The sequence below is a fragment of the Helianthus annuus genome, chromosome 1, assembly GCF_002127325.2.
Source record: "Helianthus annuus cultivar XRQ/B chromosome 1, HanXRQr2.0-SUNRISE, whole genome shotgun sequence".
Classification (NCBI taxonomy): Eukaryota; Viridiplantae; Streptophyta; class Magnoliopsida; order Asterales; family Asteraceae; genus Helianthus; species Helianthus annuus.
The window spans coordinates 128,152,741-128,168,987 of NC_035433.2; the positions used below are offsets into that span (position 1 = coordinate 128,152,741).

Consider the following 16,247-nt stretch of genomic DNA (forward strand, 5'->3'; position numbering starts at 1 on the left):
TTATTCTCACGCCGGAGCCCGGTTAAGAGGGAAACCCCCACATTCCCCTCTTAACGAGTAACGGTGTTCTGTTTTGCAGGTTGATTAACTAGTCGGAGCTCAAATACCTAAAAGAAGATTAACCTCTATGATAGGAACATAAACCCACCTAATTAATACCTTAATTAGATCAGTGTTTCTTCAGTAACGTACTCCTTGTTTTAATTAAAAGGCATTATCTATAATCTATGCTATTAAAGATCAAACACATCTATAGTAACATACTCCTTGTTTTAATTATACCATCCGTAATATGCCCTTCAATGAGAATTTTCTGCTACATCATCATAATATCTCTTTAATAAATATGTAATGGTTAACACCCTTTAATTTCCCTTTCAATCAAATCATGCGTAAAGGTTAATGTCCCATAAGGGGACATTTTTCGTCACATCAGCATCATAACGCACCTTCAAAAAATGTGTAACGGTTAGTGCCTCTTAATGTCCATTTCATTCAATATTTTCCATTTTTTTCTCCTCTTTGGGCATTGTTCTGGAAATGTCACTCCCTTTTCATACTCCTATAACACCTAGGGGTGGTGCTAGGGGCGTTATCAAACCCTTTTTAGTCCATGGTGTTTTCTCTATGTTGTTTTAATTGTATAGTGATTCAAGGCGTTGTGTTTTACAGTAAAACACCATGAACGTATATAAAACACCATAACATTGCAAATACCATTTATATTAATGTTCATTCCTCTTAATGCTCAAAGGGACGGTATTAGAGACGTTATCAAGCTCCTTCATGCCCCTTATAACGTTACGAATACCTTAAAAACATTCAAATATTAGTATTGTAGTTTTGTATATTAAATTTAACTTTAATTTTTAATGTATAGTAATCAACTAAATCTCTAAAATCCATATAGTATCAATATTAATTAATTCAATCGATAAAGTACTTGATTTATTTAATTTTCCTTGTAGTGTCATGTGTCGGGGATTTGGTTGGTACTGGTCCGGTTCTTTACCACTGAATGAAACCGGAAAAATGAATACCAGTATGGGCTTCGATGATAATGTAGGTTTTGGGTGTTTTATAATGGCGTTTTACCACACTTCTTTGACTTTTTACACTTTTTAAGAGTTTTGAACTTTGTAGATGAACCTTACCCTATATATATTATTTCACTATAGCAAAATCCTTAAATTTTACTGATGAAGAAGGAAATAGAGATTTTGTGTTAGGAAGCCTTTTGGCAATAAAGACTATATTTATTTGATGAACATATAAAAATACATCCACTAAACATTTGTTACACTTCTTTATTCACTTAAAATAACTTATTTGCCAACCAACCATACATACGTTAGTCCAAGAAAACTACACTAGTGAAAACATAAAATACACTAATGAGATGAAAGCAAATAGATATTTGAATGGTCTATAAGACTATAACATAATTCCATCGTACATGGGTTCATGCAATGCCCCAGTCTTCTTTAAGCACTGATTTAAGCTCAAGTACTTGATTTTCCGGCAATGTCACACTTATAATCCTTCCATCTAAAGAACCTTTCCGCGTTGGGAGAACCAGAACAACCCCTTCATCACCAATATTATCGATACAACAATTTACATAAACGGGTTTTTGTCCTCTTACTTCCATCTCATAAAATGAGGCGTCACTCAAATCTACGAAAGTCAAATTTGCCCCGTATATGAGAAAATCGGGAAGCTCATCATCTCTATCGATTGCTTTTTTGATCTCCATTCGGTCATCATCTGCTTTGTCGATAATTAGAGACACTAGTTCTAGTGGTTTATAATCTCCTATAGGAGTGTCGGTTTTGACCAAACTGATGGTTTGACTTTCATTCGTGATGGTCCCTTTATTTCGGTTTCTCAAGTAATTTCGGCATATAGTCACAGCCCTTGGTCCTGACCCATCTCTTACTTTTGACAAACATTGCCAAATTACAACACAAATGCACTCAAACTCGAGAACGCGTTGATCAACTTTCGTTCCACCTATTTGTGCTTGTAACCGAGTCAAATCGGATGTTGAGATATTAAAGGAAAATGTTTCCATTTTAGAGTTATTTGAAGTAGACCAAAGGTCTCCTACCGGGTCAACCCGTTTTACTGAGAGTGGATCTAGGTTTGGGTTTGGGTTTTGGAAATCATGGGCTTGATTTTGTTGTTGGGCCATAGTGAGTGGGTGGGCTGGGTAATGGCCTGCAATCGCCTGGGCCCACAAGTTGATGAAGCCCACTGCTGAAAAAGCATCCCCAAGCACATGGGACCAACTCATACCAACTGATTTGCCACCACACTTAAAATCTGTTAACTGCATAGATGACTTCTAACGTTAGAAACGTAATAAACAAAAAGTTAACCTCTATATCTTTGTCAATTTCGAGATATAGTACAAGATCATTAAATAAAATAACTATTTAAGGGCTATGCATGCGTAAAGAGTGACGGATCTGTGGATTTTTTTTAACGGTTAAATGTTACACTCCCCGGTATTTAACCCATAACCTCCTATCTAAACACCTAGAGGTTTTTCCCTCTACCACTGGGCCATAGCCTCAGTGGCATTTGTGGATTTTGTTTACTATGTCACTTTTTGAAACGTTTAGTAAATCGGTCATTCGAAATTTCGAATAGTTAGATATGTAAATACACATGAAAAACTAGTATTAGATCTATGTAACACATTTTTTATATTGATGTCACGTGATTCGTGACACGTCTATACTACTTGGGTCTCCTCCATATGTGTGGGGTTATTAATATACAACTTCGTAACACATCTATATATTAATAGTGTTTAAAGGCACCCGTCTATGTATTTAACTAGCAATTATACTCGCGCTACGCTGCGGGATAACGTCTTTTCTTAGTGGTGTGTTACGACAATTATTTTAAAAATCCAAACAAATGGAAAAAAACAATGAGTAACGATGTATCAAAAAAGCACGGGAAACTAAGTCGCTATAAAAACGTATGTTAAAGAAAAATAGATAAAAGATAAATGAAGGTAAAAAGTATGTAAAAAAAGTCAAAGGAAAAAAAACCGTTAAAAAGACAAATGAAGGTAAAAAAGCAAAAAAAAAAAAATTAATAATGGTGCAGCAGCAGGAGGAGGAGCAGCAGCAGGAGTAGTAGTAATAGTAGTTGGTTACATTTCTGTGACATTTTCCCTTTTATATATATATAGATATTTCGGTGAAACCTACCGCATGACAGAGACGACTTAAAAATGTTAAAAAAACACACACACAAAAAAAAAACAGTATAGATAACATTTTTATTTTTTTCTAAAAAAAAAAGAACGTAACATAAATGTATTTGAATATTTTTATAAAAATAATGCAAAAAGCGCCTACTAGTTTTTTTTAAATGTTCAAAATTTGTATGTTACATTTTTTTACATATATATTATGTTACATGAAATTTTTAACATCTTTTAAAATATAAACTATTTGGCGCTTTTTTGTTTTTCTTTTATAAAAATGTGCAAAAATATATATGTTACATTTCCTATTTTTTAGAAAAAAAAAATGTTACATGGGGTTTTTACAAAGGTTTTTTGAGTTTTCTCAACTCAAGCGAGTTTTCGTTTTATCTTTCCCCCGTATATTATGGTAATAAATTTAAGTTTGTGTCTTAAACATACATGTTTTTGCCGTAAATGATATATTGAAACCAAATCTATCTACTATAATAAAAGAAACCATGTTTTGGACACGTGTCATTCATTGAAGGTATCCTCAAATTTATACTTATCTTATATTAACTAAATAAATAAATAATAAATTAATATTAAATCTTATCATACTTTAATAAAATATTATCCTCAAATCTAAATTGTTAATTAAAAATATTTTTAAAACAAATACCCCACTTTCCTACTTATCTTATATTAAATATATAAATAATAAATTAATAGTAAATGTTATCCTAATTTATTAAAATATAACTTTTTTTATTATTTGATATACAAAATTATATTTATTAAACAAGTCTAAAATGCGGGGTTTTGAAAAATATAACTTTTTTATTATTTACTACACAAAGTTGCATTTATATAACCCGTGTAATACACGAAGTTTTTAAAGATATAATATGTAAAATTAGATTTATTCAATACGTATATCACAAGAGGTTTTAAGGATATAATGTTTTTATCATTTGGTAGATTTTTCGACCCAACTATACACGGGCTTTTTAAAGATACGACCTTTTTAGTATTTAATATACAAAATTACATTTATTTAATATGTGTAATACATATGGTCAGTGGCGGACCCAGGATTTTTGGACAATGGGGTCCAATTTTTCCGGTGTTTAAATTTTTTGGGTCGGTCGTTGTTCGGGTCGGGTCGGGTCAGGTCGAGAAACATAATAGAAAACAATATCATAACTAAATTACAAGTTTCATATTCTACACATTCAGCTAAATATAGGTGAGAACAAATTAAAATAGGAAAAAAATAGAGTGATTAATTTAAAATCATGTTTAAAAAAAACACAAAAAAATGAAACAAACAGGTATTGAACCCAAGACTTTTGTGTGCAAACAATGGGTTTTACCACTGCACCAGGCTCAATCTTATTGTTATGGGGTCCAACTAAATTATTTTATGGGGTCCATAGAAAATTTTATATACCGTTTCTACTACTTTTTAAAAAAAGATTGGTGTCCGGGGACCCCGTTCCGGTTAACGTGGGTCCGCCCCTGCATATGGTTTTTAAAGATATAACTCTTTTTTAGATCTATTCAACACGTGTAACATGGTTTTTAAGGATGTAATTTTTTATTATTTGGTAGATTTATTCAACCTGATTATACACGGCTTTTTTTTTAAAGATACGACATTTTTAGTATTTAGTATACAAAATTACATTTATTTAATCTGTGTAATACACATGGTTTTTAAAGATATAACTTTTTTATTATTTGATATATAAATTACATTTATTTAACCCGTACAATATACGGGATTCATAAAAATATAACTTTTTATTATTTAATATATAAAATTATATTTATTCAAACCGTGTAATACACGGGATTCTAACCTAGTAGATATTATATAACAAAAAAGTACGTTTATCCATAACTAACAGTTAAAAACTATTTAGTTTTAGAAACTAACTTTGATCAAATATAATACCTTACCTATTTAAAGAGATACATCATTATCATTATCACTATATATAACAAAAAAAAAACATAGACGAGGCTAATATTAGTACAAAACTTTCTAATATTCAAAACAAAGTAAGCTGCAAAGGAATACTAGCAAGCAAACCTGTATTGAAACCAATGGAGAGTAGGCCAAATCAGGGCCAAGAACTTGGTTAGGAACAAGAAGCTTGTGTCTCGAATCATCTTTAGATTCGAGCCATTCATCAAGGCTCAGATGACACTTAGCCTCAAGGAGTCGCACCCCACTATCATTGCATTTAATGAAAGGTCGACCAGCGTCTGTCCTCCTAAACCGACCACAAGGGATGTAGGCGTGGTTTAACCAATTGAACATAGTTTCTTTAATCTTCAAGATGGTGAAACCATCAAACATCGGGGTTTTGAAGTAGTAGACAAATCGGAGATAGTGAAGCTTCATGGCTAGGTCCATTGCGGTTAGCTCCTGAACCGCATCATGTCCGGATATACATCCGGCTGAGACCGTGGAGATTTTGATGTCGTAAATGGAGTTTTGTTCCTTTGATGACACCATTTTTTCCTTAGAAAGATACATTTGGAAGCTTAGATAGTGTTTTATATGGCAAAGTCAGATCATGAGTGGTCCAATATTATGATAATACAACGTTGTCTTAAAGTGCATTCTGCATCTGTAACAAGTAACATTTAATGTATTTGTTGGCAGGCGAAACAAAGTGAAACTAAAGGTTTTCCTAACCTAGTATACAATACATTGCATGTGACAAATGTCTTTAGCTTATCCTTTTTTTTCTAAAAAATATCTTTAATAACGAGTGGTCATAACAAAAATAAATCATTTTTTATATTATATATATACACACACAACCGAAGAAACACTTTCTGATAATAACATGATTAACTGATGTTATTCCGGCTTTGGCTGGGTGATAGAGACTCTTGTCTTTTTGGGAGAATATTAGGGTTCAAATCTTGACATGAAGTATATTTTTAGAATTAATTTAGTGTAATTTAGGAATTGAATAATATTGTAACAATTTGCTGTTAAAAAAACTGATAATAACATGACTAAGAAGGTGATGCAAAATAGTTGTATGGACAACATATGTGATATCCAACTTCAGTGACTTTAACATATGTGATATCTAACTTCTTTTTGTTTTTAGAGTAAAATGCACGGATAGTCCCTGTGGTTTTGCAAAATAACATCTATAGTCCTCAACTTTTGGAAATTACACTGGTACTCCCTGTAGTTTGACAATTTGTTACTCGGATAGTCCCTGGAGTGGATGTCCGTTAGTTTTCTCCGTTAAGTTGATGTGAAATGACAAAATTACCCTTCGTCTTCTCCACCGTATAAAATCAAAACAACCCACCATCTTCGTTTATCAGTTTGGTCCATTTCAGTTTATCAATTTACCTTGACGACATTCAGTCCCTCTACACTGAAATTATTCTCCTCCATCTTCGTGGCTACCCTGTATCCTGTAATTACTAGACACTCAAAACCCTAGAAAATCCTGTTGATTATATCTTTAAACACGGGTTAAAAACATAGAACCCTAATCATGTTTATTCAATCATAATCCAAATATAGATACCAAGATAGAGATACTTACTTGTAGGGATGATTATCTTTGAGAATAAAGATGAAGCCATGATTCCCGTTATGGTACCTTAGGTTGATGGATCACCTTAGAGATAATTTTAGTATTTTTAGTATTGGTGTTCTACTCTAGAGTTTTGATCACCACATGTTATCAATATAAAAAGATCAATAAATAATGGTCATGAATGGTGATCCGTTATAAAACTCTATGTTTTCTCTATTAATGGTACCTAAAGGGAAATCATAATTGCCCCTTAATACTAATCAATAATTACAATTACTACCATCAAGTAATTGTCGGGGACTAGTTATGTCATATTGGTAATGTTACCAAATGATCCCTAAGGCCACATCAACGGGTTATTTCTAACATTCTCCCACTTGGCCGAGTGATCATTTGTGATAAGTATAAGTAAGTTTGGCCAAGTTAAAACATTAATCAATGTTTCAAATTGAAATTGCAACAGAAAAATACAGTCATTGAGTTACTGTCAACTCAAGACCCCCATTAATCATGTTACAACCCCAAATCAAAACATACGTAAATTTAAGACCAAAATGACTGAGGTAAGCCCTTTGAAATTAATTTGTATAATTCTTGTCTATACGTCATCAGGTGCACATACGTATTTATAGACAAACAAATTGTGTAATTGAGGAAAAAATAATAACTAATCATTCATATGTACGATATGCTATTATGTAAGGCCTTTAGTAAAACCCGTCTTTATTATGAGCTCTTAAAAAGACTTTGGGTGCAGACCTTAGTTATCGGATCCGCAAGCATATCATGAATGTAAATGTATTCGATACAAGTATTTAGGTTCCTCTTCTTGTTCATAAACGAACAATAATTTTGTATCGAAGTTTAATGCAGCACCTCTCGAACTGTTACTGTTTGAGAAAATAAGGTAGCTGACTCTTCACAGTAAGTCTTCAATATAGTATTTATATGGAGTTAATAAGTTTACGAGTCCACTGATAAAATTTCAACAACATTCAGTGACAATTGCGTTGTTAATTAACAACATATTATGTCATTATAATTTAGGTTGTTGTTAACAGTTTCTCATGACTCCTCCATGAGATAGATTTGTCCGCAGACACAAGGATTACCCCAAATTGACTTTTAGTTTCTTTTGAACATCATAAAATCAAGGTAAGAATAATCAACCTCTTCTTATGGTCTTTCTCGTTTCTTAAAGATATTGTAAGATGCTTCACAATAATCTAGAGTGATATAATGTTCATCAATGTGAGCAATATCTAAACGAGTATATAGACTTGAACCTTCATAAGGCTTCTAATTAATGAAGCATAAGGAAGTAATCTCATTTATCATTTTATCCTCTTAATGAGAGCAATATTGTTTGTTACATATGTAAGGACCCACTTTAGAGTAAAGCTTATGGCACGAAACTAATGCCCCAATGGGTCTATCTTGGTATATTTTGATATCTCTCACGTAAGTGGTATTTCCGAGATTCATTATATCAAAATATGTGTGAGAAATTATTTGACTTATGTAACATATACTTATCAAAAGAGTGTCATCTATATAAGGACAAGTTAACATTAGTTGCTCCCACTCATCCTGAGGTTGGTACACATAAATCCACTTAATTCGTGATGAAAAGAATCGTATTAAGATTTCGTCACATTTTGATGTTTGCTTCAACCCATATATGTATTTCATCGACTTAGAAACTAAGTGTTCTTGACCTTTCAGTTTAGACTTTCAGGTTGTTTTGAACATGTAAGTCTTTGTTTAGGGAAAATTGTTTTAATATCCATTTAATGTAGCTACAAAAGATTATAAGCTACTAGAACAACAATGATCCTCAAAGAAACCTTTTGTAAGAAAGGTAAGATGATTCTTTGATAAATAAATCTCTTCTGAGCATAACCATTAACAATCAATCTTGCTTTTAGTGTCTTAACATTTGCATTTGGATTTAGGTAATTCAACCAAATCCCAAACGTTATTTTGACACATAAAATCAAATTTGCTAATAACAATTTTATTACATTTAGAAAATTGATTGATGCTAATGACTTAATTAGAAGAGGTAGGATCAGTAAACTTTCTAAAATCCATTTCAACTTCAGTCAAGGAGGATACATAATCATAAAAGTTAGTAGGCTTTTAAACCTAGATGGCCTCCTTAGTTGATTATTGGGTTTATTAAGAGTTTCAGTTTTATGGATTAACTCTTGCCTAAGTTGCTATCACTTTCATAATTCTAAGTGTGCGCAAGAGGTGAATCGGAGTAAAATTTAATAGGTCTCTTCCCCCCGCCTCTTGCACTTCTGGCAAATCCTGATAAGGACTTTTACTGCTCCCACTGACTTAGAAATCTTTAACAATTTAGCATGCTTACGGTCAACATTAGAAGACCAATAAATTCTAATAGAGAAACAAATTAAAGAAGTTACTCATTGTAGTTTCTCTGTTTGAGGATTACAATTTTGGCAAGAAATCTGAGTGTGCCCGCGTTTAAGCAACAATGAAACTTTTGTTAGAGTAGCAGTATATTCTTAAAGAGAAAAGTTGTGAAGGAGCAATGTCTTGTACAAGAGGTGCAAATTGAGGTAATAACAAGTTTTCACTCTCCCACCTCTTGCAACTCTTGCAAATTAAGATTAAGACACTTAATACTCCCACTAACCTTTTAGATCTGTAGGAATGCTACAAGATAAGTTTCAATGATGTATGTGCTGTGGGAACATGTCATATATGTTAGACTTGATTTCCTTAATGTCCATATGTTATAAAAATTTTGGGGACATATTTAGAAGGAATCATAGTATATATGAATTAATTTCTTTAATACCTTAATTCATATAAGACAATACAAGTAAATATTATGATAAATGAATTATGTCTGAATATTTCATTTTGGGATAAGTTCCAATGAAATATAACTTCTAATGGAACTTAATTTATTCCCTTAGCCATTTAAATATTAAGGCTTATAACACATGCTCATAAGTCACTAAGAATGAGATTTGATAATATTTCATCCTTCATTAACCTAGTCATGATTTCTCATGAAATTTGGTCTTAATGGATGGAATTTGTAAGTCTCATTTTCTTTTGTTAAATTTTCATTTTCATGATAACAAAGGTTGTGAAAAAAGTAGCATCATCAAGTTCTATCTTATAAGGTTTCTATCCAGATTGAGATAACAAATAATATGAGAGTTTAAGGTAAAAGTGACTTTGTTTTAACCATGCAAACCTCACAACTGTCATAATGTAACTTTTATATTGATACTAAATTCTGAATAATCTACAGAATATATAAGGTATCATTAAGCCCAATTATAAAACAGTTTATTATGGTTCTTATAGTCTTAACATAAAATTTTGCCACTAACTCTCATATTAATTATTTGTTGATTTCTGGTAAGGAAACACATAGAACTAGAATCAACCGGTCATATGTTAGTTAGAATATTACCATTAGCAGACTTAAATATCATAAATATCTTACTACTTATCTTAGCCAGCTGTTTCATTGAATTATGGATAGTCTCGATGCTCATGCCTAGTTTAATGGCATAAACCTGCTGTGAGACTTTCCTTTGAAGAAACTTATAGCTGGAAGTAGTAGTTGTACACTATCTCTGAATCTTAAAAGTATCCTCCTTTCAGGTTTAGTGGCGGTGAGATGAACATCATCTAATTTATCCAGTTTCATGCATTCCTTTTCCTGTACATATGCTGCTAATCAATCAACACACTCATTTTCCTTTAGTACTCTTGAGTGTTATAGTTGATTATTAAGAAAACTTATGGTATTAATGGAAAAGTTATATGTAATGCACCGGAAAAGTGTAATGATTTCCATGTGTAAACCTTTAAATTATGGGTCATGGTATTGTACATTATGATGTATTCACATATGCCACAAACTTTATAGTAAGAATCTAGAGTAATGCATGCAGCTTAGGAGTTATTTTGATTCTTCCAAAAAAAAAAAACAAATTAGTCTTAGGAAATTTAGAATCTAGAATAGCTCCTATGATAGCAATAATGAAATTAGTTCTTGATTATCATAAGAGATATAATGGTTGACTTATCCCACTAGTCATACTCTAGTTTTCTTCTGTAATACTTTTTATCAGAAAAGAGCAGTAGGATTATCATATCTTAAGAAATAATCAACAATTCAACAAGAGCAAATTTTGTAGAAACTCTTTAGTAAGCAAAACATTTTAGGTTTTGAAATTAGAGTGGATGAAATAGATGAGATACAAACCTAAGAAGAAGCTTGGAGTGATTTACATTATGAGGTAATCAAGTAAGACATACACAAATTATTATATTGAAGATATAGTCTACTATAACACCAAAATAACAGACTAATTTAAGATTCTACCTGAATTTTGGCTTCGCTTTGGCTTTGACCAAAATTCAAAGAATGTACATAAATAACAAATTGTCTTGATGTTCTATAATAAATCTGGCTTCGCTTTGGCTTTGACCAAAATTTATGCATTATGAACATACATAATAAACTGACTTATTGCTCTACATGAAATTTGGCTTCGCTTTGGCTTTGACCAAATTTCATGTATTATGAACATAAATAAATAAAACCAACTTAATGTTCTGCCTGAATTTTGGCTTCGCTTTGGCTTTGACCAAAATTCACGCATTATGAACGATAAAAAAAATAATAAACCTCGGCTTAATGTTCTACCTAAATTTTGGCTTCGCTTTGGCTTTGACCAAAATTCAGCATTATGAACGATATAAATAATAGACCGTCTTTAGTGTTCTACATGAACTCTGGCTTCGCTTTGGCTTTGACCAAAATTCATGTATCATAAACACACATAAACAATAAAGTAAAGCACATAAATATAACATAACACCTTTGGGCCAGAAATGAAATATTTATGTAAATTAGGCTGATAATTTATTATGTGCATCATCAAACAATTCGTTGTTGGTTTCATTATCCAACAATACACATAATCACATAAAATGGTATAAATTAAAGTTGGGCCATTCGCAAAATAAGAATCTCACATAAAAGTTGCATATAAAGGGCTTTAAGTGTACAAACATTTAGGCACAAAATCAACTATTCAGTTCATGGATTATAGTCTAGAATTTCTATAATCAATTCATTAATTGCAATCATTAAATTCAAACATTAATTCATGAGAACTTTGTAACCGATTAATTCAAGAATGCAAGAATACATAATCAAGTGCATTGAAAAATTATTAATTACAACTTACCTTTAGGTTCATTATCATACACATATTTACATAAAACAGTATCATTTAAAATTTCAATGTCAAACCAAAAGGATATATCATTTGATTAATCATCTAACTATACATTGAAATTTACCATTATATAATTCTAATTTCTATGTCAAAAACTTAGATTTTAAGACATGTAAATAAAAGGTTAAGTTATTTACTTAACTAATCATTAAAATCTCATATCTATCTATTTTATTCACAAGGAACATAAACATGTAAAAGTTCAATCAAATACTTCATATACTCATCTTTATTTAGTTTGAAAAGTCAAAGCTAAATATGAAAAAGGATATGGAACAAATCATAACAATTCCTCTCGTATAAAACAAATTTCAAACAAGTTCAAATTGAACTAAATGATGACATCGTAATCCATTAAAAAATCTTCAAAATGTCAAAGTTCAAATATAGAACCAATCATGATGAATAATTCTTTATCAAAATTATAAAAAGGTAAAAAACATGTTTGGTTCCAATTGATCCAGTAAGTGATTTTTACAAAATCACATATCAAAATTTAGTTTTTTTTTCTTGTTTTGACCTTCATTAATTATGATGAAAAAGCAGTGGCGGCAGTACATAAAAGAACCCTTGGAGGACTCGTTCTTTTCTTTTCATTCCATTTGTATTTAATATATAACCATCATCATCAGTTCATCGCACGGTTTAGAATCAACCAATCTCAATGTTAAAATATAGTGAACCATCAAGATCTCAATGGCAATAAATTATAAGATCGACATCAAAAGGGTGAAACTGATGGCACAGTTAATTCATGAAATCATAATCATATAAGATTGATATAATCAACATAGCTTTGATACCACATGTTGATTATATCTTTAAACACGGGTTAAAAACATAGAACCCTAATCATGTTTATTCAATCATAATCCAAATATAGATACCAAGATAGAGATACTTACTTGTAGGGATGATTATCTTTGAGAATAAAGATGAAGCCATGATTCCCGTTATGGTACCTTAGGTTGATGGATCACCTTAGAGATAATTTTAGTATTTTTAGTATTGGTGTTCTACTCTAGAGTTTTGATCACCACATGTTATCAATATAAAAAGATCAATAAATAATGGTCATGAATGGTGATCCGTTATAAAACTCTATGTTTTCTCTATTAATGGTACCTAAAGGGAAATCATAATTGCCCCTTAATACTAATCAATAATTACAATTACTACCATCAAGTAATTGTCGGGGACTAGTTATGTCATATTGGTAATGTTACCAAATGATCCCTAAGGCCACATCAACGGGTTATTTCTAACAAATCCACCATGAACACCTGATCTGACTCCAAATCATCTTCAAACAAGTACAACTAGATCATGAAACCCTTGGTGGAGCTCTGCGATCTGATCGCCCAAAAGCCTAGCCAATTCCCCGACAAAATCGACTGGATTTGCAACCGATGTCCTCCGTCAGACTCTTTCTCATCCAGATCTCCAACAATCACACCTGAACACCTCAATGCAATCCTCATTACAGCCAGATTCATCTCCAAATGCGGTAATTACAATGATACTCGTCCTCAAACCATTATTATTGACTTTATTCGAACAATTCCAGCTTCATTTGACCAGATACTGTGGCTGAATACGTTCGGTTCCGCTTCAATTGCTTCGTTTTATGCCGAATTGTTTGGATATGTATGTAAAGCGTGTGTGTTTTATCTGGAGTTTGAATCTGCAGTGGCTAGGGTTATGGGAGAGGTAGTGTATGCTGCTGTTAATTATAGGATTGGGGATTTGGGGACTTCTAGGGCTTTTAGTTATAGGATTGGGGATAGGTTGTTTTATTTTTATAGAATGGAGAAGATGAAGGGTAATTTTGTCATTTTACATCCATCTAACGGAGAAAACTAACGGACATCCACTCCAGGGACTATCCGAGTAACAAACTGTCAAACCACAGGGAGCACCGGTGTAATTTCCAAAAGTTGAGGACTATAGATGTTATTTTGCAAAACCACAGGGACTATCCGTGCATTTTACTCTTGTTTTTATTATATATGTATTTATTTAACATATTTATTTTTTTTTAATTTACAGTATGTATGTATTCATTTGACACATACGACTAACAATAATATATAATCTGAATTAACCAGCTGGGGTAGCACAGTTGGCCACCGACACCCACCTCTTCTCAGAGGTACCGGGTTCGAGTCTTGGGAGTGGCATATGTCGCCCAATGTAAGAACTCGGCATGGGGAAGTCACCGCGGAGCTAGCTTGGTCGGGTAGCGGCTCCCGGAGTGAGATCACTCCGGCGGTTGGGAGGACCGTGCACTATCCCCCCCCCCCTAATATATTATCTGAATTTATATATATACAATTAAATTGTATCATTTAAAAAAAATTAAAGTTCATTACACGGATGGTTCATGTGATTTGCACATATCAATGCTCCGAGCTTGATGATCTTAGAAGTATGAGTTTTATTACTATGATAGTTATGACCATTGATGGTCGTTAAATTTCTCCGTTAAGTGTTAAAGTCTGAGTAAAATGACCATATTATCCTCATTATTAAAAGAAACATAAACTAATTAATTGAATATAACAAAAAAAAAACTTAACTATATATAATTTATTAATTAACTAGGCCACCATCACCCCAACCACCCCCCACCCCATAAGCCGACCGTCCATGGCTCCTACTAGATGGAACAAGAAAGGGCAACACTAGATCTAGGTTGAAATGGAGATACGAGGATGGAACAAGAAGCCCCGGCACCACCTAAAGAACATCCAACAACGATGGAGAAATATATGACACTGATCTCAGGCGTCGCGGCAGTGAGGTCTAATCCTAACAACGGTGGTTCAAGCATGGATGGTGGTTACATGCAGCAATTGATGGCCGGAAAAACATTACTTGGGGAACGTTGGTTGTGGTGGTGGTGGTGTGAGGAGGGTGGGGTGAAATTGTTAAAATGGTGGGGCACATATGATGTAGTTGTTGAAGGGGGGTTGTCGGTTGTTGAAGGGGGGTTGTCGGTCGGATGAACGACGGTAATGATGAGGTTCGCTGGAGATGGCAGGACTTGCTTCCATGATTGTGGTGGTGCTAGTTTTAAGTGAGAGGGAAGGGGGAGAAATAGGTCTGCAAACGAACTGAATGAACATGAACATAGATGTGTTCGTGTTTGTTCATTTAATTTTAACCGAACACAGACGCCAACATATAATTGAACAACTTTTTTATGTTTATATTCGTCCACAGAAAATAGGTATGTTCGTGTTTGTTTATGTTCGTTCGTTTAAAACTACAGTAGAAACTCGATAAATTAATACTCGATTATTTAATAAACTCTCTAAGATAATATTTTTTGCTGGTCCCGACTTGGGGATAGGGTGCTAAATTAATAATTAGCTAAAATTATAAGATAATACATTTTTGATAATTTCTTTAGACCCCATATAAAATATAAATTAATAATTCCTTATATATAGTATATTACATGAATGATTTATGAAGGTTTCTTGAAAAATGACTCAATTGTCTTTTGTTTTTTTGTTGAAATCAGTTTCCCCTTGAATCTCGTCTCTAATTTTCCTTAGCATGATAATAACTTCTTGTGTTGTTTTCTCATAGCTCAACAAGAAATTGTTCAATGTGATTGCCGCTTTAATAGCTTCGTTTCGCGAAGGGGGCTCCATTGTAGAACTTTCATCATCTTCTTCATCGATATCATCTTTATTAATTCCAATAACGCTTTCAATAATTTCCTCATCAGTTAACAACTGTGCAACTACATTTTCTTCTGGGTGAGTCAGAACATCTTCGACATCCATTGCATTGCGATAACCCAACTCTTTGATCAAATTCTGGAGTTCTTGAGTGCTTTCACCACCTTCATCTGAGTTCTCAAAAGTCATGTTATCTGTTGATCGAAGTTTACAATGACGAAAGACTTCTATAAAATCGACGACGATAATGCATCTTAAAAGCTCGTATGATCCCCGCGTCACAAGGTTGAATTTTTGAAGTTGTGTTTGGTGGCAAAAAAAAAAAAAAAAAAAAAAAAAAACAATTCAACATTTCGTAATCCTTCAATAATTTTTGGATGAGCAGGGCAATTATCCACAATCAAGAGAATTTTTCTTCCAACCATTTTTTTATCAAGTTGGCGAACATATTCTTCAAATA

The 16,247-nt window shown here is 32.6% G+C and overlaps 1 protein-coding gene and 1 pseudogene across 1 annotated transcript; both read right to left on the reverse strand.

Annotated features, from left to right (window-relative positions):
* Positions 1–1,218: 1,218 nt before the first annotated feature.
* Positions 1,219–5,804, reverse strand: LOC110877369 (protein ECERIFERUM 26-like). Its single transcript, XM_022125511.2, has 2 exons — positions 5,307–5,804; positions 1,219–2,332 (listed from the first exon to the last, which is right to left on the reverse strand). The coding sequence occupies exons 1-2, from the start codon at positions 5,754–5,756 to the stop codon at positions 1,463–1,465; spliced, it is 1,320 nt and encodes a 439-aa protein (XP_021981203.1). The 5' UTR covers positions 5,757–5,804; the 3' UTR covers positions 1,219–1,462.
* A 9,644-nt stretch (positions 5,805–15,448) lies between these two features.
* On the reverse strand, positions 15,449–16,090 carry LOC118479857 (annotated as a pseudogene).
* Positions 16,091–16,247: the final 157 nt, after the last annotated feature.

Excerpts from the sequence above, each read along its gene's own strand:
- LOC110877369 (XM_022125511.2), bottom strand. The coding sequence starts at position 5,756 with ATGTATCTTTCTAAGGAAAAAATGGTGTCATCAAAGGAACAAAACTCC. Across the intron at positions 2,333-5,306 it reads CTCCATTGGTTTCAATACAG|TTAACAGATTTTAAGTGTGG; the intron begins GTTTGCTTGCTA and ends TCATCTATGCAG.